At 44.8% G+C, this 25069-nt stretch overlaps 1 protein-coding gene across 1 annotated transcript in view; it reads right to left on the reverse strand.

Moving 5' to 3' along the window:
* DNAH11 (dynein axonemal heavy chain 11) overlaps positions 1–25069 on the reverse strand; it is a 2866633-nt gene that overhangs the window by 580267 nt on the left and 2261297 nt on the right. Inside the window, exon 64 of the mRNA XM_069211469.1 lies at positions 10343–10578. Coding sequence (XP_069067570.1) covers positions 10343–10578 — 236 coding nt within the window. The remainder of the gene's footprint in view (positions 1–10342; positions 10579–25069) is intronic.

Here is a 25069-nt window from a genome sequence, read left to right on the forward strand (position 1 = left end):
TAGTCACCACATTGCGGGACACTGTTGCACCACAAAGGGCCCCTGACACTAGCATGGACCAAGAACTGCCTACCACCTCCGCCGGTGCTAGTGGACAGGAGGCCCCGACACAAGACCAACAGGCCACCAGACCCCACCCCCTGCAGAAGGAGAACCACCCTGCAAGCGGGCCCTGAGATCCAGGAAGAAGACAGAGTAAGATGCCAAGACCCCAGCCAGGAAAGGATACCTCCCTGATTGTCATCCCACTGTCCCACATTGACACCCTGTCCAACCTTACACTGCCCCTGCTCCACTTTCCACAGGCATCTGGACAATGCACCTGTGATACTGATAGTCTGGACTCTGCCATGGACAATCCTCCACCATCACACCTCAACGATTTGCAACCACCCACCAATTTAGAGCACTGTAATAAACACACTTATTGCATAAAACAATCTGGAGTCTGGCTGTGATTTTGTACAAATGTATTAGACATTACTGTGCCAAATGGCATATTCACATTGTGATGCCAACATACCAATGTCACACAGCTGTAGTCCATGGGGAAATAAAGCAGATGTCACGCAGTGGGGCCCACATTTCTGAAATCGGAAGGGAAAGTCACAACTCAGTTACCAAACACTGGGGGAAAAGGTCAGACAGTAGAGAGGTAGTAGGGGTTAAGTATATGTAATATGCTGGTGTGGATTGCTACCTGTGTGTCATTGAAAATACTACTGTATTACTGTGTTCCTGTTCTCTATGTTGTCCTCTTTGCCTTCCTCCTCTTCACTCTCCACAGCTGCTACAACACCACCATCTTGACCATCCTACTGCAGAAAAGGCACCTGGCGTCGCAAAGCCAGGTTGTGAAGCATACAGCAGGCCACGATGATCTGGCACACCTTCTTTGGTGAGTACATTAGGGATCCACCAGTCATATGGAGGCACCTAAACCTGGCCTTCAGGAGGCCGAAGGTCCGCTCGATCACCCTCCTAGTTTTCCCATGGGCCTCATTGTACCGTTCCTCTGCCCTTGTCCTGGGATTCCTCACTGGGGTCAGTAGCCATGACAGGTTGGGGTAACCAGAGTCTCCTAATAGCCACACACGGTGCCTCTGGAGTTGACCCATCACGTAAGGGATGCTGCTATTCCGCATGATGAACGCATCATGCACTGACCCAGGGAACTTGGCATTAACATGGGAGATGTACTGGTCAGCCAAACACACCATCTGGACATTCATGGAATGATAACTCTTCCTGTTCCTGTACACCTGTTCACTCCTGCTGGGGGGGACCAAAGCAACATGTGTCCCATCAATGGCACCAATGATGTTGGGTATATGTCCAAGGGCATAGAAATCAGCCTTCACTGTAGCCAAATCCCCCACCTCAGGGAAGACGATGTAGCTCCGCATGTGTTTGAGCAGGGCAGACAACACTCTGGACAACACCTTGGAAAACATGGGCTGGGACATCCCTGATGATATGGCCACTGTTGTTTGAAATGACCCACTTGCTAGGAAATGGAGTACTGACAGCACCTGCACTAGAGGGAGGATCCCTGTGGGTTGGCGGATTGGTGACATCAGGTCTGGCTCCAGCTGGGCACACAGTTCATGTATAGTGGCTCGGTCAAGCCTGTATGTCAGTATGACATGTCTTTCCTCCATTGTCGACAGGTCCACCAGCGGTCTGTACACGGGAAGATTTCTCCATCTCCTCGCATGTCCCAGCGGACGGTGCCTATGAAGGACAACATCGAGCACAGAGTCAATCAACCCACAGGTACGTAACCACAGCTTGCACATAACACAATTCCCAATGCATTGAATGGCTTGTATGAGTGTCGATGCAAGGCCTAGGTATGTGTGACGCAGTAGAAAATAAGGCATGTGGGCCCTTAAAATGGGGGCTGCCTGACCTGTGAAGTGCGATAATGGGATGTGAGGTCAATGCGCTGGCGTGGCACACCGTGGCGGTAGGCGGTCGAAGACCGCGGCGCAAAGCTGCATTGGTTAACATTGAACCCTATGGGTCTCAGGAGCCAATGACGATGTGCGCCGGCGGTCGCGGTACGCACCGCCGCGGGCGTGACCGCCATTTTCTATCTGCTTAATCACTCGATACCTGATCTTCGACAGGAGAGGACCTACACTGCAAGTGCTGCTGTGACCACGGTCTGGAAGAGACAATGGCTCATGCGACTGGGGAAAGGGCCCCTGCCTTCACTGCTCAGGAGTTGGAGAAACTCGTGGATGGGGTCCTCCCCCAGTATGCGCTACTCTACGGTCCTCCAGACCAACAGGTAAGTACACTGGGACCATGCTTTGTGGCCAATGCCTGTGTTGAGTGGGGTGGATGAAAGATGGTGGTGAGGGGAGCGATTGAGGCATGCATCAAACGACAGATGAGAGCATGTGCCACATGGCAAGGGTGGGGATGGGGGGGCCACTCACATCGAGCATGCAGAAGCTGATGATTATTCTTCTCTCCCTGTACATGTCACATAGGTCAGCGCCCACCAGAAAATCGATATTTGGCGTGCCATCGCCAAGGACGTCTGGACCCTGGGGGTCCACCACAGACGGGGCACCCACTGCCGGAAGAGATGGGAGGACATCCGACGCTGGAGCAGGAAGACGGCGGAGGCTCAGCTGGGGATGGCCTCCCAACGTGGGAGGGGTGCCAGTTGTACTTTGACCCCCCTAATGTCCTGCATCCTGGCGGTGGCCTACCCCGATTTGGATGGGCGCGTGAGGACATCACAGTAGACACAAGAGGGTGAGTACACTCAAATCCTGGTGACTTTGCGCGCAGTGGAGGTGTCTGGGTGGGGAGGAGGGCTGTGGGTATCCCTAGGCCAGGGCGAAATCTGTAGGCTAGGCCCCTCCGTAAGGCATGGCCCTGTGCCCCCACCCCCCACCTCTGTAGGGTGCCAAGTACAGCTATTCATTGCCTTGTGTCATATATGTGAGCAGAGGTTGCCCATAGTCTTGTAGGCCATGTCCCACGGATTGCGTAGTCGACCCCAAGTGCGCGGCGTAGTGCAGGGGACTTCTGTGTCTGTCCTGTCCGCCAACGGTGTCGCCAATGCATGCACTCAACATTTCTTTATTTTTCCCCACCCCCCTTTTTTGTTGTCTTCCTGTTCATTTGTGCATTAGCATCATCAGGCGGAGGAGAAGTGGCATCGGAGCACGAGGGAGCTGCATCTCACATGGCCATGGCGGGCCATGCAACTGAATCGGAATTCACCAGTGAGACGGAGGGCGAGGGGAGCTCCACAGCGGGGACTCGTGCAGATGTCAGTGACAGCGACTCGTCCTCTGAACAGAGCTCCCTTGTGGTGGCAGCAACATCCGTGCCCCCTGCAACAACAGGTACAGCCGCCACCCAGCGCACCAGCACCGCCCTCCCAGCAGCCCCTCAGCGTTTGCCCCGTGCCCGCTCACTCAGGAAGGTGGGCATCTCCTTCGCCCCAGGCACCTCAGGCCCTGCCCCAGTCACCCCTGCTGCCCTCAGTGAGGAGGTCATTGACCTCCTGAGGACGCTCATTGTTGGGCAGTCTACCCTTTTGAATGCCATACAGGGTGTAGAAAGGGAGGTGCACCAGAGTAATGCATACCTGGAGGGCATTCATTCTGGTCAGGCTGCCCATCAGCGATCGTTCAAGACTCTGGCCTCAGCACTGATGGCAGCAATTGTCCCTGTCTCTAGCCTCCCCCCCCAACTTCCTCCACCCATACCCAATCCCCTGTACCTCTGCCTATCCCAGACACACCATCAGACCAGCCTGCACACACCTCAACACCCAAGGGAAGCTATGACAGACATAAGCACCACACATCACACAAGCATTCACACAAGCAACATCCACATGCACACATACCAACACCCACTGCCTCCACTATGTCCCCCTCCTCCTCATCTCCCTCCTCCCTCCCTGTCACGTCTCCACTCACACCTGGATGCACAACATCTTCAGCCACTACGTCCAACACCAGCACACACACCAGAACCCCCCGCACACGTGCAGTCACCACCCCCACTACCATTCACACGTCCCCTGTGTCCTCTCCCAGTGTGTCTGTCACCCCCTCTTTCAAGCTACACAAACGCAGGCAGCCACCCACCCAAAAGCCATCCACCTCACGACAGCCTCCAGCCCAAGCACCTGCACCCAAAGACAGCAGACTTCAAACTCCTACAACCACAACCTCTTCCTCCACTCCCATACCTACTACACCTACCCGTCCCTCTCTTCCTAAACTTATTTTCCTATCAAAACTTGACCTCTTTCCAACAACTCCCCCACCCCGTCCATCTAATAGGACTCCAGTCAGCACCTCAGCCACCACAAAAGCGGGCCCTGTGAAGACAGTCTGCCATGGACTGTGGAGTCCCCCACCCTCAAGGGCAGCCAGTTCAGTAGGGAGCCAAGGCACGGGCAGCCCACCCCCGAAAAAACATGCGAAGATGGTCAGTGGCCGGCGCGAGAGGCCTAAAACACCTGGGACCAAAATCCCTACCATGGCTCCGGCAGGGAGTGTGGTGCCAGCTGGCACACCGCCAAAGGTGGGGAAGGGCCACAGGTGAACAGGTAAGGCTGGGAAGGGCAGCACGCCCGACAAGACCGCCAGCAGCCCAGCTGTGCAGGAGGGCCCCGCATGCCCCATCCCAGGTGGGCAGGAGGACACCAACAGGCCCGGTACTGCAGCCCAGGAGGGCCCCACCAGGCCCATCCCAGGTGGGCAGGAAAGCGCAGCCAGCCGCAGGTCAGGTGGCGAATGACCTCCACGCCATGGGCGGATCCGCTGAACTGGGCAGTCATCCGAAGCACTGCTGAACTGGGCCCTTCATCTCAAGCACCGCTGCGCTGGGCACCGCCGTCTCAAGCACCGCTGAACTGGGCCCTTCATCTCAAGCACCGCTGCGCTGGGCACCGCCGTCTCAAGCACCGCTGAACTGGGCCCTTCATCTCAAGCACCGCTGCGCTGGGCCCTTCATCTCAAGCACCGCTGCGCTGGGCCCTTCATCTCAAGCACCGCTGAACTGGGCCCTTCATCTCAAGCACCGCTGCGCTGGGCACCGCCGTCTCAAGCACCGCTGAACTGGGCACCGCCGTCTCAAGCACCGCTGAACTGGGCACCGCCGTCTCAAGCACCGCTGAACTGGGCCCTACGTCTCAAGCACCGCTGCGCTGGGCACCGCCGTCTCAAGCACTGCTGAACTGGGCCCTTCATCTCAAGCACTGCTGCGCTGGGCCCTTCATCTCAAGCACCGCTGAACTGGGCCCTTCATCTCAAGCACCGCTGCGCTGGGCACCGCCGTCTCAAGCACCGCTGAACTGGGCACCGCCGTCTCAAGCACCGCTGGCCCATTGCGGAAGGGGCAGGCCCGCATCTGTGTCGGGCAGGGCTGCACGAAGCACTCTGGGCACTAGTCCCCCTCCAGTACCAGTGGAGACTGATATTGACTTGAGAGACTGTGGCTTTGTACTCCCCAGGATAGAACAGTGGGCAAGCCACCCACTGTAGAAACTTGAGACTGTGGCTTTGCACTCCCCAGGATGGAACAGTGGGCAAGCCACCCACTGTAGAGACTTGAGAGACTGTGGCTTTGCACTCCCCAGGATGGAACAGTGGGCAAGCCACCCACTGTAGAGACTTGAGAGACTGTGGCTTTGCACACCCCAGGATGGAACAGTGGGCAACCCACCCACTGTAGAGACTTGAGAGACTGTGGCTTTGCACTCCCCAGGATGGAACAGTGGCCATGGAGGCCCCGCGTGGATCTGGCATCGTGGACTCATCTGGCTGAGGTGCCCCCTCTTCCCTTCCCCCTGAGGTGCCTGTAGTTTTGGTATCTGATGCCCCTGCAGTGTTCTCTCCGTTGGAGTCAGGTATCCTGTGTGGGCTTTGCCCATGTGATTTGGGCCCCATGGTCCACGAACAATGCCTGATACAAATATCGGACTGGACAATTTATGTATATAAAAGTTTTAGATGTGTGATATATTTTAAAGCCAGTCATACAATATATTCCAATGTTTATAATCATTTCCTTTTGTCTTTGCATTCTTATGGGGGCTTGGGGGGGTAACTGTGATGTCTTGCTATGCATTGATGTGTGTGTTGTAGTGGGTGAGGGTGAGGGTGGGTGTGTCGCATATGTGTGTCCCCGTAATTTTTTGCCTCCCCCCTCCCCTGTGTCGTAGGTGCAGTACTCACTGTTGTCTTCTGCGCCGGCGTTCGTGCTCCTGGTAGAGTAGCAGGAAGACAATCGCTGGGAGGATGTGGAGTTCGGGTTCCATGCTGTCCAGATTCCTCGTGGGGTGTATGGAGGTGAGCGTTTTCCGTTTGAAATGGCTGTTTCCGCCGTGTTTTTATCGGCGGGGCTACCGCCCCGGAAAAAGTGGCGGATTGGTGGGTTGTGATAGGGTGGGTGGTACATTGTCTCCCGCCTGTCTGTTGGTGGTGACCGCCGCACTGTTTGTTTGTCCCGCCGTGGCGGGCGGTGTGTTGAAGTGGCGGTCTCTGTTGGCGGTTTCCGCCAGGGTCGGAATTGCATTTTTTTTACCGCCAGCCTGTTAGCGGTTTTACTGCTGCTTTAACACCGACCGCCAGGGTTGGAATGACCCCCTAATGCTTGAACTGCTTACTCCTGGTATTTTATCCCCGGCAGCTTGTGCACCTGGAGAAAACTCTGAGGAGATTAAAATATGTCGACATTAACCACACACTAAATGGTGCCCTTGACGTCACACTACTATATTGCATGGCTGCAAGAACTGCGGCTTCTCTTTCTACCAAAGCCCCCATGCACACAGGACGGGGTGCTGCATAGAGCGGCGCAAACGCTGAGGAGATATGAGGCTACGGACACAAAAGATGCACAAAACGTTTCTTCTGATCTCACTCTCAGACTGCACCTCTGCTAGAGGAGGGCTGCAGATGTCACTGGAGAGAACGTGGGAAGAGACCAGCGCTCAGACCTGGAAAGCAGTGCATGAAGTGTGTATATACCGATTGGCAGAAACGAATGGATAGCACTCTGTCACTGCTCCTCTTATTTTCAGTGTCTAAAACCATGGTTCCGTTCCATATGCCGTGAGCTTGTTGTGTCGAGATACTAACCTCTGAGCCCCATGCACACTGCTCCCTATTAGGCCCTCTAAAAAAGACAGTGTGCAGTGACTCCTGGGTGCCCAAACAGAGACTACTGTGGTACTTGATGCTTTTCCTGACGCGGTCTCAAAAGCCGCCTCAGAGACTGCCTAAAACTCCATATACTAATGCCTGTTGTGTTGGAGAGTATAAAATCTGAATGACATGGTAATCGGCGGAAGACCAATGACTAATTGCCCAATTTTAAATATGAAAACTGTAGGCTCACACTCTGAAGGGGGGCCCTAGGCCTCTTTCTATAATTATTATATGATATTTTTCGTGAAAACTAGAGGTTGGTTGGCACACCACATCTAACAAGCATTGGCAAAGCCAATAGGTCTTGCCTATGCGAGAGCTATTGGATTTGCCAATGTGTTTTAGCCATGTTGCACACCAGTGGAGCTGCTGTTCAACATGACTAAATGTTAGTGGCATAAAGGAGAGTGGCATGGAGTGTCAGAGTGGAATGGCAAAGAGTAGAGTAGACTGTTGAAGAGTGGCATAGGGTGCTGTGTATTGATGGCATGGAGTGGAGTCACGTAGCGTGGGATACAGTGGAGTGGCGTAGAGCAGAGTGGAGTAGTGTAGAGTGCATTGCCGTAGAGTGTTGCAGAGTAAAGTGGCATACAGTGCAGCGGCATAGAATTCAGCCTATTCAAATGGAGCATTGTACAGTGTAGTGATGCAGAGTAGAGTGGCAAAGAGTAGAGTGGTGTAAAGTGCATAGTAGAGTTGCATAGAGTGCAGTGGTGTAGAGTGGTGCAGAGTAGAGTGGCAAAGAGTGCTGCAGAGTAGAGTGGCGTAGAACAGTGCAGAGTAGATTATAATGCCATAGAGTGCAGTGGCACACAAAACAGTGGTGTAGAGTGGAGTGATGTAGAGTAGAGTGACAAAGAGTGGAGTGGTGTAGAGTGCATTGGCAGATAATGCAGTAGTGCAGAGTAGACTGGAGTACAGTTCAGTGGCGTAGAGTGCAGTGTTGCAGAGTAGAGTGTTAAGTGCAGTGGTGTAGAGTGGCATAGAATGTATTGGCATTTAGTGCAGTTGTGAAGAATAAAGTGGCGCAGAGTAGAGTGCAGTGGTGCTGAGTGGAGCAGAATAGAGTGCAATGGCCTAGATTGGGCTACAGTGGAGTGGAGTGGCGTAGAGTGGACTAGTGTAGAGTGCATTGACATGGAGTTTTGCAGAGTAGAGTGGCATAGAATGCAGCAGCATAGAATTCAGTGGCATACAATGCAGTGCCGTTGAATGTCGTGGTGTATATTAGAGTCGTGCATAGTATAATGCGGTGCTGCAGAGTGCAGTGGTGCAGAGTAGAGTGACAGAGTGCAGTGGTATAGAATACAATGGTGGAGAGTGCAGTGGTGAAGAGTTGAGTGGCATAGAGTGCAGTGATATGGAATAGTGCAGAGTGTAGTAGCATAGAGTTTAGTGGCATAGAGAGGAGTGGTGTAGTGCAGTGGCTTACAGTGGAGTGCTGCATAGTGGAGTGGCGTAGAGAGCACTAGTGCAGAGTAGAGGTCAGTGGGGATGAGTGCAGTGTTGCAGAGTAGAGTGTTGTGGAGTGCAGTGGTGGAGAGTGGCATAAAGAGCAGTGGAGTAGACTACAATGATGCATTGCATTGGCTTAGAGTGCATTCACGTAGAGTGGTGTAAAGTGCAGTGGCATAAAGTATATTGTTTCAGAGTAGACTGAAGTGGCATAGAGTGGAGTAATACACAGTAGAGTGAGGTGGCAAATAGTAGTATAGAGTAATGGGGAAAAGTGGTGTAGAAAACAGTTGCACAGAATATAGTTGTGCAGAGTAGATTAGAGTGGCATACAGTGAGTTGGCATAGAGTGCAAGGGCATAGAGTGGAGTAGTACAGAGTAGAGTGCATTGGCATGGAGTGTATGGCATAGAGTGCAGTGGCTTAGAGTGAAGTGTTGCAGAGTGGCGTGGAGTGGAGTGACAGAGTGGAGTTGTGCACAGTAGAGTGGAGTGGACTGGACTGGTGTAGAGTGCAGTGGTGAAGATTGCAGTTGTGTAGAGTAGAGTGAATTGGCATAGAGTAGAGTGGTGTAGAGCAGAGCGGCGTGGAGTGAAGTGCAGTGGTGCAGACTGCAGAGTGGTGTAAAGCGGAGAGGTGCAAGTAAAGTGGAGAAGCATAGAGTGGAATATGCCTGGTGTTGGAGCACACTTCACTTGCACCATTCAATTGAAATCACCATTATATTTGCACAGACATACAGTTTTAATGATAAAAGTATACAGCGCACAAATGAAAATGTGTGGAAATGTAATCTACTTGTGTATTGATTTGTTTTGATCATTTTAAAATATTTAATCAACATATATAAATATTGTTTTCCACCACACTTCAGAATTATCAAACATGTGCTTCATTTGGACTGTTCCAATTCTGAAATATCTGCAAGGTTAATTTACAGACATTTAAATTTTGTTGTGTGCCACAAACAAATTAAAATAGTCCCGCCTTCCTTTAGCACACCACCCGTACCCCGCATGATTGTCACATAAATCCTCTCTCTCTGAAGTAAGAGAAAGAAAAGAAAACACCAGGCTCGTTGAAGAGATCGCCTGACATTTCGCCTCTATTTTGAATGCACAGAAAATGTGACAAGATAAGAACAAGATTTAAAGGCCTGTTTACAGAAATGAAGCAAGCACTAGTGAAAGAATACAGTAAATAAGGTTTTGGCAAGGGAAGGGAGGAACTTGAGCTGGACAGCTTAATACAAATAAAGCCAGCAAAAAGAAAGCAAGCAAATGTGAGCTACAAACCAAAGCCAATGGCAAACAACAAATGGAATTCGTTCACAGGGAAGCTTTCTGAATGTCCCCAAGACATTGCTTGTCTGGTATGCTTCAACCTAAAAATGACCATTACAGCGACTGAGCTGTGCCCCAAAAAAATAGGACCTTTTCTTTTTTTTTTAACCAGTCGTTAGGAGAAATATTTGAAGCCTGGTGTAAAATTGCTGAGTACCAAGCACAGAGCAGGCAAAAACTGGGTTTTTTGGCTAAAGTTGAAACCTGGAATCACAAGAACGAGATTTAAATAGTTTGCCCAAAAGGAAAGACTGCTCATGTAAATGTATCCAGAGCAAGAGCATAGAACCTTAATACACGGGGTTCACTATATTAAAAAACATATAGAAGAATGTACTAAGCACATACCCCTTGTCTCCTAGATGTATTACTTTTAGCTCAGCTCCATATTTATTCTTTATCCATTTAGCTCCCTGCTGCTGTGGATCTATCATCAACGGCCATCGTTTACAGTTTGTAAGAATTGTTGCATTTTCTGTTGACATCCTATCACCGGGCAATCCTTCATTATTCCATGCAGCTACTGTGGCATCATCAGTCAACATACCAATCAGGTGGAGATCTTCCGTTATTGGAATGGGAACCTTTGAATCAAAGAGAGAAGAGCAGTCATGCATGGAGCCTAAACAGCACTGGTAAGCACAGACACATTCAACAAATGGAACATATCTACAGTCAACATTTACTACAGCCCAACAGAAAAAAGCCTTCTCGAAGATGAGGATTTGAATTTGAGCAGTAAATGGTGTTTACATTTATAGGTAAATGGTGTTTAAACTTATAGCACCAGGAACTTGGTTTTAATAATGGACTTCCTCGATGAACAAGTTTCTTTAATAATCCACAACCAGATAGTACACTAGTACACATAAAGACAAGTTAACTTTGAACAGGGATAAAGCGCATATCTATGAAGGTGAATGACTAACATGTTCCATTTCTTTTCTGATGCATGTTGAATCAAGCTTTTTAGAAAGGTACACTCAGAAAGTTATCATCAGTTCAACTCTGTACAATTGTTTTAGTTTGGCCCGCCTTTCTTGTTTTAAGTACTACCCTGCTGGACAGGATGGGTCTAACGTGCACTACAGCAGTCTCTCGTGTTATGCTTTCATTATAGAAAATAACTTCTTAATCATTTTATTCTAGTTTCAGCTTTCTTGAAAAGGCTGTTTTTAGATGAGGTACATTTATTTTGCATTGAGCTTTCCTAGAGGAGGTACATTTAATTTGAGAGTTATTGACAGAATAAGACAAAAACTTTGTGACATGACGTCACCTCCTTGACCTACTCAATTTGAAGCACTAAGTGCTTCGAAGAAGATGGCTCATACCAGAGAGAGAAATATCAGAGATGAACAAAACGTTATGAGAAATTGTGCAGATACAATACAGAATGAGCAACAGACGAGTAGGAGAAAAAAATATAGTGGAAGGAACTAGATTATATCCTTCCATTATTAATGAGAAATCTGAGAAACTGAACAAGCCAACAATTAGGGAGGACAAAAATGAAAAAGAGGATGAAAAGAAATTGAAGATGGGATTTGTCCTCCATGGTTTGAGGAAGCAACCAGGAATAGTCCAAAGACCATTGAATATCCTAGGATAAAAAAATAACTTTAGGAAATAATTAGAGAGTGTTTGGTTTTACAACATGTTAAACAATATCAAGAGAAAGGTTTGAGCTATTTGCGCAAAGAAATTACTAGGTGAGCAGCCTTATACAGTATAAATTAATTGAACTGCCCAGAAAATATGAAGTTGATCTTACAAAAAGTGTCCCATTGCAGGAAAGTAACAGGGTATATTTGGATGATGAATCAATTGAGACAATGTGTTCTTCGGGAAAGTGAAAAAAAACACAATATAAAGTAAAATGCATTCAAAAATTGAGTGAATTTGAGAAATTAGAAAGCAAATGGGCAAAAAACATGAAAAGAACAAAAGAAACAATCAGATGTGATAGAGCTAAAAGGAAAGCCACCTCCAAGTCCCCTGGATGAAGGAAAAGCTTTGGCTTACCCATTGAGAGAGGTACCAGGTGGAGGATATGTTCATGTGCCCTGGAGTAGGGGAGATCTTGCATCATTTAAGAATAAATTCTTAAAATTGAGGGAGAACTGTATGCAGTGGTATATACAAGAAAGATTTATTAAAAGTTTGAAAGTGTTGTGGATTGATTTGAATACATTCTTTGATATTCTTGTTCAAAACGATTTGTAGGTTGAATGCAAAATTGCTGTACATTGGCCAAGTTCAGAGCCTCCAAAATATTCCCGCACTAATGCGCCATCCCTTATTGTGATGGAGAACTACAATGAGGTGATTACTTTCCTCAAAGGCAGAGTGCATGCAAAGGATTTGGATTATGGGAGGCTGAATAGAATTCATCAAGAGGTGAAAGAGTACATGAATGAGCATTATGAGCGGATGTTGAAGACATTTCAGCAACACACAGGTCAAACAAATCTTGAGCTGAGTGATATGGGATTCTTTATTTCACAGTTTGTTTTTTGGTTGACACTTGAGATTTGCCAGCATATACAGTAGAATATGCTTTGTTGGCAAAGTTGTTGGATTAGACCTTGAAATATGAAAAGTATTGTAGTGATGAAGAGGAGATGAAACAGAGGAAGCTGAAGGAGACCTTTATGTTGGCATAGATGAATATGGCAAAAAATGGTTTTCAGAATCAGATGTGTGCAGGGAATTTTGGTGCAATGCAAGATGTCATTTTTCAGAATGACAAGCAAGGAGTTGGGTTTCAAGCTGGATTGCAAGGTGTTGAAGGAAGTATGGTTGTTTCACAATGCAGAGGTCGAGGGGTTCTGATTGATCGAAACTCAGGTGCAGATGTTGCAACGTTAAAGAAAATGACTCCATTTCACATCTTTAACAAGATCGGGCATTGAAAGAGGGAGTGTAGACTGAATCCAGATAGAATGCAAGGAGGAAATCACATATAAATGCAGAATGTGCCTGTGCAGACACAAGTTCCATTGATGCAGGTTTCACAAGCCCCAACGGCCCCACAGAATGTGGGCAATTCCAGATTTAACATGAATCAAGTGCCCAAAGTTTATGGAAATTCATTTCAAACCCAAAACCAGAACCCGTTTCAACAGTTCCCTATGTTAGGAGGCAAAAGATTTTGCTCTGACAATTTCCACTGCTGCCGACTGAGGGGTGAGGAAGACTTTATAGTTAGCAAAGTCTTGGAGGCAGACCAGAGTGAATCCTCAGTAGAAGGTGAGGCAAATGTCCACATAGAATCATTTCTTATTGACACTGGTGCTACCCATTCAACTGTTAGAACAGCAGAAGTCCCAAACCTAACACCCTCGGGAAAGAAGATCCAAGTTGTAAGTGTTACAAATAAACAGATTACATATCTAGTTTCAATAGAAGTTCCTGTAAAAATAGGCTAATTTGAAGAAAAGCATCAGTTTGTTATGTGTGACTTGAGTCTTGTAAACCTGTTAGGAAGAGATTTATTGTGCAGCTTAATTAAATTGTACAATCTATTTTAAACTGAATGGAATTTAGATTCAGACTCATGATGAGGACATGGAGTTTAAATTAACCCAACAAGAGACTGTAGAACTATATGCAATGAGAACAGAAGAATTGCCCCCTGATTTAAGAGTGACTGTGAACCCACAACTATGGGATTTCACAGGAAAGACATGCGAATAATTAAAGGGGCAGGATCAGTCCATATTACAGCGAAGCAAAATGCTGTTTTCCCAAGACCAAAGCCATATCATTTGACATCAGAAACAGTGGAAGGAATAACACCAGTAATTGAGGATATGTTAAGGAAAGAGATTCTGAGAGAGGTCATTGAGAGTCCTTGTAATTCGTCAATCATGGGTTTGCAGAAATGCAATTGCAAGTACATGATTGTCCAAGATCTTCAAAGGATTAACAATATACTTGTTCCATGTTGTCCCTTAATACCGATTCCAGCCACCATTTTTTTTCCTAATTCCGTACACTACAGAACGATTCACTGTCGTGGACCTTTGCTAAGCCTTCTTTATCCATACCATTGCCTGAGGCTAGCCAATTCCTATCCTATTTCGTCTTTTGAGAGAGAGTTTTGGCATGGTGCTAAGTTCCACAAGGTTATATTGAAAGTCTTATGTTCAACCAGATTTTAAAGAAAACGCACGCGTCTTGGCAGGTACCTTACAACTCAGTTCTGGTGCAATTCATTGATCACCTACTTGTGGCATCAAGCACTAAGGAAGTCTGCGGACAGAATACCATTGTGCTGTTTAATCACCTAGCTAAAAATTGACATAAAGTATTCCCAAGCAAATTGCAAAACTGTCAAAGCGAAGTCCAATATTTGGTACATATAATTGAAAAAGGAACAAAAAAGGTGTCACAGGAAAGGATAAGAACCATTTTGAGGGCGAATCCACCCAAAACGCAGAGAAAAGTTAGTATGTTCCTAGGAATGGTTGGCTACTGTAGACAGTAGATACCGAATGTTTCCCTAGTGCCTAAGCCTTTACTGAGGCTGACACAGAAAAATGTGACTGATCGGCTTCCATGGGAGAACGAATACTGAAAGATTTCCCAGAGCTGAGAGAAAGTCTCTGTCATACCCCAGCACTAGCATTGCCAGATTACAGCAGGATGTTCACATTGATTTGCAGTAAGAGGGAGGGCTGCACTCTCCCTGTGCTTACTTAGATGCACAGTGGCTCAAGGAAACCAGTGGCCTATTTTTCAACTACCCTTGATCATGTGGCCACAGGACTGCCCAATTGTCTCAAATCAGTGACAGCTATTGGTGTCAACATCGAGAGGCGCAAAAGCATTATGATGGGATACTCTTTAACTGTTACAGTCCCTCACTCCATTGAAATGATGCCTACTATAACAAAGGCCTAGTACATAACAGGTTCTTGACTTACTGACTATGAGAACAAAATCCTTGTTTCTGATAATTTAACATTAAAAAGGTGCCAGGTTTTAAATCCCACTACATTGTTGCCATTGCCTGAAAGTGATGAATATGATAACTTTGAACATGATTGTCTAGCTGTCACAGACTTATGCACCTAGCCAAGACCAGACATGAAAGAGGAACTATTGATGGAGTCTAATTATGTAATCTTTGTGGATGGCTCAGGTCGGAGGACCAATGAGGTTGCCCTGAGAGCAGCTTATGCTGTCTGTAAAATTAAAAAAATTGTGGAAGCTTCATGGCTTTGAGGTGTAACCTCAGCATAAGTTGTAGAACTGATTACCCTTACCTGAGCTTGTACTCTAATAGCTTACATCAGAGTGAGTATAATTACAGATATTTTAACATGAAACAAATGTTCACTTGAAACTCATTTATCGTGCACATAAATTGAAGCAGGACGTTTCGCATAGAATTAATCGAATAAAATAATATCTTCATTGAGACAGAATACAATCTGTCAAGCATGAGTCCATAATCCATAATGCAACCAGTGTCAAACTTGTCATGTATATTTAACAGGTTTGTGAAATATAATATCAAACTGCAGAAAAGATTTTCTTTCAATGGCGAGCAGACAAAATGGTGAAAACGTGCACCCCAAGTGAAACACACCAAAACTAGAGAAGGTGGTTTCTATCATTGTGACAATAGTTGGTGTATTGGAACAGTGACAGGCAGCCACAGTTGGTAACAATACACATAGGCACACAGGGCAAGTCCCTATGTGAAATTAGCAATTCAGGGGTCTTTCTTTTGAACTGTTGACAGTGTTTTGATCCATACAGGGATACCTGGGTCTCATCAGGACTTACAATAACCTGGGGGACTGATATAGAGATAAATTAGTAAAGACATCCCAACAGTAATGAAATAAAGAACATTGAAAAAGGGAAAATAGCTACTGGTTGTTTGTTCCATAGGGCTAGGGAAACAAATAAATTAGTCCTGAGAGAGCAGCTGCATTTGTGAGGGGCCAAAAGTACCTGTAAGTAGAGGGGACAGCATTCAGTACTAAAAATGAAACAAATAGCGTAAAAACCAATGAGTTCAAAACTGGATGAAAACCGGCTTACCCAGAAATGACCAAAGGAAGAGCACTGATGTGTGAGGAATAAAGATAAAGGAAGGTACTCATGGAATTAACTATGGCAATGCAGTAGCCAAAAATAAATAATAATAATAATAATAATAATAAATAATGAGAAAGTGAATTACTGCAGGGCTGCAGACCTCATCAGGACCACCCATATGAAACAAAGAATCTATTGGAGACTTTACAGCTTCCAACTCAACTGTGGTTGTTAAGTGTGAGGTTCACAGAAGGGGAAATGAATATGTCAGTCGGCAACAGGTATGCTGATGAAGTTCCACGTTATTGAGCACTTGTGACCTGCACTGTTGTGTTACATGTCAACAGAGTCTAGGGAAAGGAACACGAGTTACCCTGAGTCACATAGGGAGATCTGGTGGTCTCTTCAACCAGGTGGAGATAGATTTTATCAAGATGCCTCTGTGCAATGGGGTGAGACATGTCCTGGTTATTGTGTGCATTTTCTCCCAATGGGCGGAAGCCTACCCAATACACTCTCACTGTAGCAAAGCTGCTGTTGAAACAGTGATATCATATAGATATTGTGTACTGAACTTCATGTTGAGCAGAAACTACATTGTGGCTATCATGCAGAGGCTTCTGGAATTGTTGAGCAGCTTATTGGGACCATAAAGTCAAGGTTGGCAAAGGTTTGTGCATCCACTTCATTGAAATGGCCTGATGCTTTGCCCTTGGTGTTGATGAGCCTTTGGAGTACACCTGATAGGAAGAGATGAGTATCTCCACATGAAATATTGATGAGATGTGGAATTAGATTGCCTAATGTACCTATGAATTGCACATAAGAGCATTACAGATAACATGATACTCAATTACTGCAAAGGATTGGTTGGTGTGGTGCATCCTGTGTCACAACAGGTTGAAGCTGTCACTGCAAATCTATATCCAAATCAATGCCACAACATTAGCCCTGGAGTCTGGGTGCTAATTAAAAAACTTGTAAGAAAGTCATGTCCGGAGCCGAGGAGGAAAGGCCCCTACCAGGTAATCTTAATCATGAATACTGCTGTTAAATGTGACAGAGTACCAAACTTAGTGCATGCATCACATACCCAGAGAACCAGAGACCCATGTGAAGAAATAGTGTTTGAGCCGGAACCAAGAGCACTGAAGAAGGTACCACCACAAGATGTACAGGGACAAGGAGCAGAATAGCAAGAGGCACAACAGCAAAGAGAAGAGAGGGTGTAGTACTGCAGACAGGTGAAATGATCCAGTTTCCTGATATGTTACAGAGTGGCACTGAAGCCTTTGATGAAGAAGAGGATCAAACAAGAGCTCAACCTAAAGTGACAGTTGAAACAGCAGTGGAGCAACAGGAGGATTCAGGAGAAGGGATCGAGAAGAGTCTCTCACAATGCTGTATGGCAAAGAGCCTGTGTTTAAAAGGAATTAAGACAAAGTGCATCAGTTGGAATGCATACCGCCAAAAACACTGAGGAGACAGAGTTAAGCAGTCTAAGTGACACAGAAGGAGAAGACCAACAGATACTCAAGAGATCAAAAAGAGCAAGAGTACCATGTCAGAAGTATTTTACACCTGGATGATCTTACTACGTGAACCAAGTGCTGAATGTGCTTGATTTGAGTAAAGAGCCCCCTGACTCACCTTGATGTCGTATTTAATCTGTAATTGGAAAAAGCTGCTGAAAAAGATTTTGAAAGAAACAAAGCTGTCTGAAAAAAACTTTATTAAATGAACTATTCAGACTGAAATAGTTGCTAAAGAAAAAATAATTAAAAATATTTTCCTAGACTGCAAGAAAGAGTAGGGATAACATTTTAGAAGAGGAGGGTTAGGAAAGACTTTTTGAAGATTGCTGTAAATAAAGATGAAAGCACTAATTGAACTAAAAGAAAAGAATAATAATAATATTCTGTTTCGATTAACCCCTTCGCTGCCAGGCCTTTTCCCCTCCTGTGGCGAGCCTGTTTTTGGCTATTTGGGGCAGTTCACGCTTCGGCCTTCATAACGTTTTGTCCACATAAGCTATCCATGCCAAATTTGCATCCTTTTTTCCAACATCCTAGGGATTCTAGGGGTACCCAGAGTTTGTGGGTTCCCCTGGAGGAGACCAAGAAATTAGCCTAAATACAGCAAATATTTCGTTTTTAAAAAGTAGGAAAAAAGGGCTGCAGAAGAAGGCTTGTGTTATTTTCCCTGAAAATGGCATCAACAAAGAATTTGCAGTGTGAAAATCACCATCTTCCCAGCTTTCAGGAACAGGCAGACTTGAATCAGGAAAACACATTTTTCAACACAATTTTGGCATTTTACTGGGACATACCCCATTTTTACTATTTTTTGTGCTTTTAGCCTCCTTCCAGTTAGTGACAGAAATAGGTGTGAAACCAAGGCTGGATCCCGGAAAGCTAAACATTTTTGAAAAATAAACAAAGTTCTAAATTTAGCAAGGGGTCACTTGTGTAGATCCCACAAGGTTTTCCTACAGAAAAAGCAGCTGAAAGAAAAAAATATTGAAATTGAGGTAAAAACAAAACAGCCATTTTTCTCCACATTTTACTCTGTAACTTTTTCCTGTGATGTCAGATTTTTTAAAGCAATATACCGTTACATCTGCTGGACTCTTCTGGTTGTGTGATATATAGGTACCCTAGATAGATAACCCTAGGTACCCAGAGCCAATAAAGGAGCTGCACCTTACAATGGGTTTTCATTCTATTCTGGGCACACAGCAATTCATTTGCTGCAATATAACAAGTGAGAAATAGGTATCAAGAAAACCTTTGTATTTACAAAATGGGCACAAGATAAGGTGTTGAGAAGCAGTGGTTATTTGCACATCTCTAAATTCCGGGGTGGCCATACTAGCATGTGAATTACAGGGCATTTCTGAAATAGCCGTCTTTTTTACACACTGTCTTACATTTGGAAGGAAAAAATGTAGCGAAAGACAAGGGGCAATAACACTTGTTCTGCCATTCTGTATTCCCCCAAGTCTCCCGATAGAAATGGTACCCGACTTGCGTGGGTAGGCCTAATTCTTGCGACAGGAAATGCAACATGGACACATCACATTTTCCCAAAGAAAACTGACATGTTTTTTGGAAAGTGCCTAGCTGTAGATTTTGGCCTCTAGCTCAGCCGGCACCTAGGAAAACCTACCAAACCTGTGCATTTTTGAAAACTATACACCTAGGGGAATCCAGAACGGGGTGACTTGTGGGATTCTCACCAGGTTCTGTTACCCAGAATCCTTTGCAAACCTCAAAATTTGGCCAAAAAACACTTTTTCCTCACATTTCGGTGACAGAAAGTTCTGGAATCTGAGAGGAGACACAATTTTCCTTCCACCCAGCGTTCCCCCAAGTCACCTGATATAAATGGTACCCCACTTGTTTGGGTAACCCTAGCGCCCACGACAGGAAATGCCCCAAAGCACTATGTGGACACATCAAAATCATCAAATACTAAACTAACTGTTTTTGCGGAGGTTGGGGACCTGCGTTTTTGGTCCTGGGCTCAGCAGCCTTATAGGGAAACCTACCAAACCCAAACATTTCTGAAAACTAAACACTCAAGGGAATCCAGGGAGGTATGACTTGCGTGGATCCCCCAATGTTTTCTTACCCAGAATCCTCAGCAAACCTCAAATTTAGCTAAAAAAATCAAATTTTTCCCACATTTCAGTGTGGGACCACCGCACCGGGACAAATTTCCTACCACCCAATGTTCCCCTCAGTCTCCTGGTAAAAATGATACCTCACTGGTGTAGGTGGGCCAAGTACTTGTGACAGGGAAGAGCCAAAAACATGTCGAATTTGAGGGGGAACCAAAGCGGGTCCAAAAGAGCAGTTTGGAAAAAAAACATTTTTAGGTTGACAAGTAGGGCACACTTTTTATCGGTATAGATGAGACAATGCTGGGTGATAGGAATTTTGTGGATTCCTGCAGATTCTGGAAGGTTCCATCACAAAAATGTGGGAAAAATGTGTGATTTCCAGCAAAGTTGGTGGTTGGTAGGGCATTGTGGGTAAGCAAATGGTGCAGGGGTATGTGTAGCACACCACCCTCAAATCACCCAGATGTTGAGTTTTCAGATGTGTCTAGGTCTTGTGGATTTCTCTACATGGCAGCTTCCCAAAGTCCAAAAAGTGCACCCCTCACCATTCCAAGTGGGACGATTTTGAGAGTTAGCAAAGCTCTCATGGCCCAAATGTAAAACCAAAAGCCAAAATAATCAAAAGTCATCTTGCTTGCCATGGGATAAGATGTTTTAGTTTGCAGGGGGAGAGCTGAAAGACTTTTACCCCCTTCAGTTGGGGTGGGGGCATAACCAGGCCCATACTGGTTGGTAGCCACCACCCCACTTTTCTTTTTTAAATTCCCTGGCATCTAGTAGACTTTGTGAACCCCCAAGGTGTGGATTGGGGGTAATTGCCCCATCTGCCCACTGGTGGGCAGAACAACTTTGGCCCCATTTATTTGGGGTGGGTTATTTTGAAAAAAAATCTTCCCTCGTCTCTGGCGGGCTTTCTGCCCCCTTGGCGGAAGAGGAACATTTGAAAAATAGGCTGATCTGCCCCAAAGGAGGGCAGATATGGCAAACAGTAATGTTCCCCCATTGGGAGTGACCCTTAGCCAAGGGGCTGCCCCCCCAAACAAAACACACACATACACACACACCAATCCCCGGTGCCTAAGTGGTTTCTGCCCTTCAGGGGGCAGATTGGCCTAAGAGGAATAGGCCGATCTGCCCCCAAAGGGAGCTGAAATGGCCTAAAATAAATTTGACCCCCAGGGGAGCGACCCTTGCCTAAGGGGTTGCTACCCTTGCATGAAATTGGAGCAAAAAAAATCTCCAGGGCCTAGTGGTTTCTGCCCCCTTGGGGGCAGACTGGCCTAATAAAAATAGGCCGATCTGCCCCCAAGGGGGGACAGAAATGGCCGAAATATAATTTTCCCCCCAGGGGAGCGACCCTTGCCTAACGGGTCGCTCCCCACATATATATATATATAAACAAAATCCCTGGTGCCTAATAAAAGTAGGCAGATCTGCCCCCAAGGGTGGCATAAATGGCCTACAACAAATGCCCCCCCCTCGGGGAGCAACCCTTCCCTAAGGGGTCGCTCCCCTCACGTGAAACTGACAAAAAAAAAGAAAACCCTGGTGTCTAGTGGTTTCTGTCTCCCTTGGGAGCAGACTGGCCTAATAAAAATAGACCAATCTGCCCCCAAGAGGGGCAGAAATGGCCTAAAGACAATTTGCCCCTCACGGGAGCGACCCTTGTCTAAGGGGTCGCTCCCTTTATCTGAAAGACAAACAAAACAATTAAAAAAATGATCCCTGGTGCCTAGAGGTTTCTGCCCCTCTGGGGGCAGATTGGCCTAATAACAGTAGGCTGATCTGCAGAAAAGACCTTGAAAATAATTGCCCCCCTGGGGAGCGACCCTTGCCCTTCACGATCCGACTGTTGAAATGCTCTGAGCAACTTCAAAGGTAAGGAAATTCCTTTCCTTCCTTTTGAAGCCTCTCAGGCCCCATTCACATGATCGGTAGAGAAATGCAAATGCATACTAACATGACATCTGCACATAGGATAAGGATAAATTGAAAGCCTTGTTTGTAGATTGCGTGAAAGCGCATTTTTAACTAATGTTTATTCTAGAATAGTTAAAGAATACACACAAGCTATACTGTAGACTCAAAGGATTGTTATGTGTGAGCTCACTTACCTTCATCTATTACAGAGGAGGATACATACAATCACATACCTTGGCTGTATGCTATTACATGCATTATTTTGCTTAGCTTAGTTTATAGGTAGCAACATTATAAATCTTACTATTTCAACTTTGAAATGATTCTTTCAAAAGTACCTTTGCTGAAAAGCATGAATTTACATCCACAAGCAAAAGAGATGGAAACAGCTTGACATTACTTTAGACCTTCTCTTTCTGTAGACACTGTTAAGACTTATGAAAACAACTTGACATGTTTAATGAGACCATTAGAAAATACATTTATTATAATGTCAGAAGAAAGGTGAACACACATTGCACATAGAGAATAGTGATATGAAGATATTTTGAAAAATGTTTCAAGAAAGGATAAATATTAATACAAAAGAAAAATGATTTACCCAAAACTGAAATTAGACAAGAGACAGAAAGGTAAGGTTTGTATTTTCAGGATCAGAAACCAAGTTAGAAAGAGAGCTCTAGGGAATAGCAAATGTGAACATGCAATTGAATTATCAGAAGGCACATTACAAATTTTATAGGGAGATAGACCAGTTATTCCAGGAGTTTATTTATTTGTGAACAAGATGCTCACTTCAAATGACCTGCTGATTGCTAGGGTATTTTGTTAATTAGCTTTACTTTCTTTTTCCGAAGATGTACCATGTAAACAGTATAGATGTGTTGACAATGACACCAGCACACAGTGATGGAACACAATTCATGGTAGAAATTTTTGGAGCAATCATTCCACCTGTAGGAGTGGTTCTAAATTATGAAAAGATCAGAAAGCTTTCAACAGTGGTGGCCAAACTGGCAACTACTTCTGGAGGTCTATTAGTGATTGACACAGAATTAGTGGCAATCAGGTCAATGGGTTTGCAAAATTGATTAGCATCAGACATTTTACTCGCAGAAAAAGGCATAGTCTGCAAGATGCTGAAAGCTCAGCATTGCTGCACTTAGATATCAGATGAGAGTAAGACAACATTACTGACTTGAAATCTGAATTGGAATCATTAGAGACCACTAGCATACTACAAAGTTTTGGCAAAGGATTTTCTGTAATTGGCAACAGGTTTGTAACAGGAGGAGGAGGAATCCACAAGCCAATATTAGAATCTATGTTAATTATTGGAGTTGGTTTTCTGACCGCATTAGGAGTTTACAATGCTACCAAAATTATTTTGGAGAAAAGAAAAACAGGCTGAGAAGGAGAGAATTAGAATGAGATATTTAGTCTAAAAAAAGAGTATAAAAAGATGAAAGAAACTGAAAGTTTAAAAAGAAGGAGAAAACACTCAACTGAAAACGAGAGTGACGTGATTTAATCTGTGAAGAATTTGTGATGGCTAGAAAACATCAGAGGGGGAGTTGAAGAAGCATTTTAAAATAATGAAAATTAATGTTGTAGCATGTAGAATTAACATGTGGGCCTTAGACAAAAATGCAATGTTCTAACTCAAGTGAAAAGCAGTAGACAGTCACATTTATATGTATTACACACATTAGACTTGAAAAGCTAATACTGCAGTTTGTAAAGCTGACCTAGGTTAGGAATGTGAAATATTACATTTTTGATAAAGCTAACATGCTGAGAAAATGATGACTTAATAAACAAAGTTAGTTTCAACCTTCCCAAAGGCATATTTTAGTAGGGATAATTTAACAAATGAAAGTGCTTTAGTTTAATTCTGATGGATGTATCAAAACAGACATTAGCTTTGTTTAAGAATCAATAGGTAGCTTGTGATTTAATAGAATGATGTAATAGCCTAACCCTAAACTGAAGTTTTCTTTGAGCAGAGTGAATGGTGAGAAACTACTTCAAAGTATTCAGAATTCCGATATAAATGTTGAGGTTGAAAATTGTTGTCCATGGACTATTTTTTTCACTGTGAGGCAATGGCAAAATGTTCCTGTTCCCATGAAGACACTGTTTGCGGATTGGCTAACACAAAGAAGATGATATATTTTGCAAATGTTGAGACTCAATGTTTTTATGTTAGCGTGTGTTTCTATAGTAGATTTAGAGACACTTACCTATACCCTCTTAACTAGAGACTATCTGTCTCGTTGCTCATTCCGTCTACTGCCTGACTCTCTGCTTCTCTGAGATTCTACCTAGTTTCATGAACTTTCTTTAAAGGAAGTTTTGCTTTGATCATTGAGTTCTGATTTCGAAGATTTATGCTTGAACCTCTCCATTTGGAGCTTTCTATGGCTTCTGACTGACACCTTTTCTTGCCCTTCCCAATCCCAGTCTGAGATTTAGATTAGTGATTTTTCCTTAAAGGAACACACTTTATGCATTCGCTCTGATGATATTTGATTATATTGATTTACTAACTGATTGATGTTTTTTTATGCTGCTTCAACAAAGAATTGACTAAAAGATTTGTAAATAAAGCTTTTGAACCCACCAACTCTCATTATTGACTGAAAAACACTGGAGCTGCGATGACTAATTGATTGATGTACAGCTCCTAGTTAACCTCACCTATGTTCAAGGTCTATCAGCCTGTGATGCAGAGGTTTCTACCCTGATGAGATGGTAAAAATGACTTTGTAAACAATATATAACTGATATCCCTGTGCTCCTCCACTAAGCTATTCTTGTGATTTTCATCTACACTGGCAGGTTTTTTTTTCCTCCAACACATCAGTCGTTTTCCCCTCTGAACTAGAGCATTCTACACCATATGCATTTTTTTCTGAATGGTGTAGCATATATTTTAAGGGTTACACAACTCATTTGTGTTATTTCTCCTCTGTAGCATATTTTTCAGTGTCAAACAACCTATTTCTATTATTTTACCTCTGCAGCATAGTTTTTAGTTTCAAACAACCCATTTCTTTTGATTTGTGTGCATGTCCATGTTCATGAGCAAATATGAAACAGAGAAAAGTGTCAGTTGCCTGAATTTTTTCTGAGTGTTTCCAACCAATCAGATTCCGCTCTGCCGGAGAGTACTGGAAATTAGTGAGTATTTAGGGTGATCTTATTGAACATGCATCAGATAACATAGATGTTGCATAACAAAGGCTCTCTCCAAACTAAAGCCTTCAAAATTGTAAACTGAACAAACTCAAATAATATATTCTAGATTGTATTGTCTTTCACGCTCCAACGTGCTTCCCAGTCGATTCTCTTAGGCCCATATTTATAATTTTTGACGCTAAACTGCGCTAACGCAGTTTAGCGTCAAAAATTTTAGCGCCGTCTAACGCCATTCCGAAGCGCCATGCGGGCGCCGTATTTATGGAATGGCG

The sequence above is a fragment of the Pleurodeles waltl genome, chromosome 10 (genome assembly GCF_031143425.1).
Source record: "Pleurodeles waltl isolate 20211129_DDA chromosome 10, aPleWal1.hap1.20221129, whole genome shotgun sequence".
In the NCBI taxonomy this organism is placed as follows: Eukaryota; Metazoa; Chordata; class Amphibia; order Caudata; family Salamandridae; genus Pleurodeles; species Pleurodeles waltl.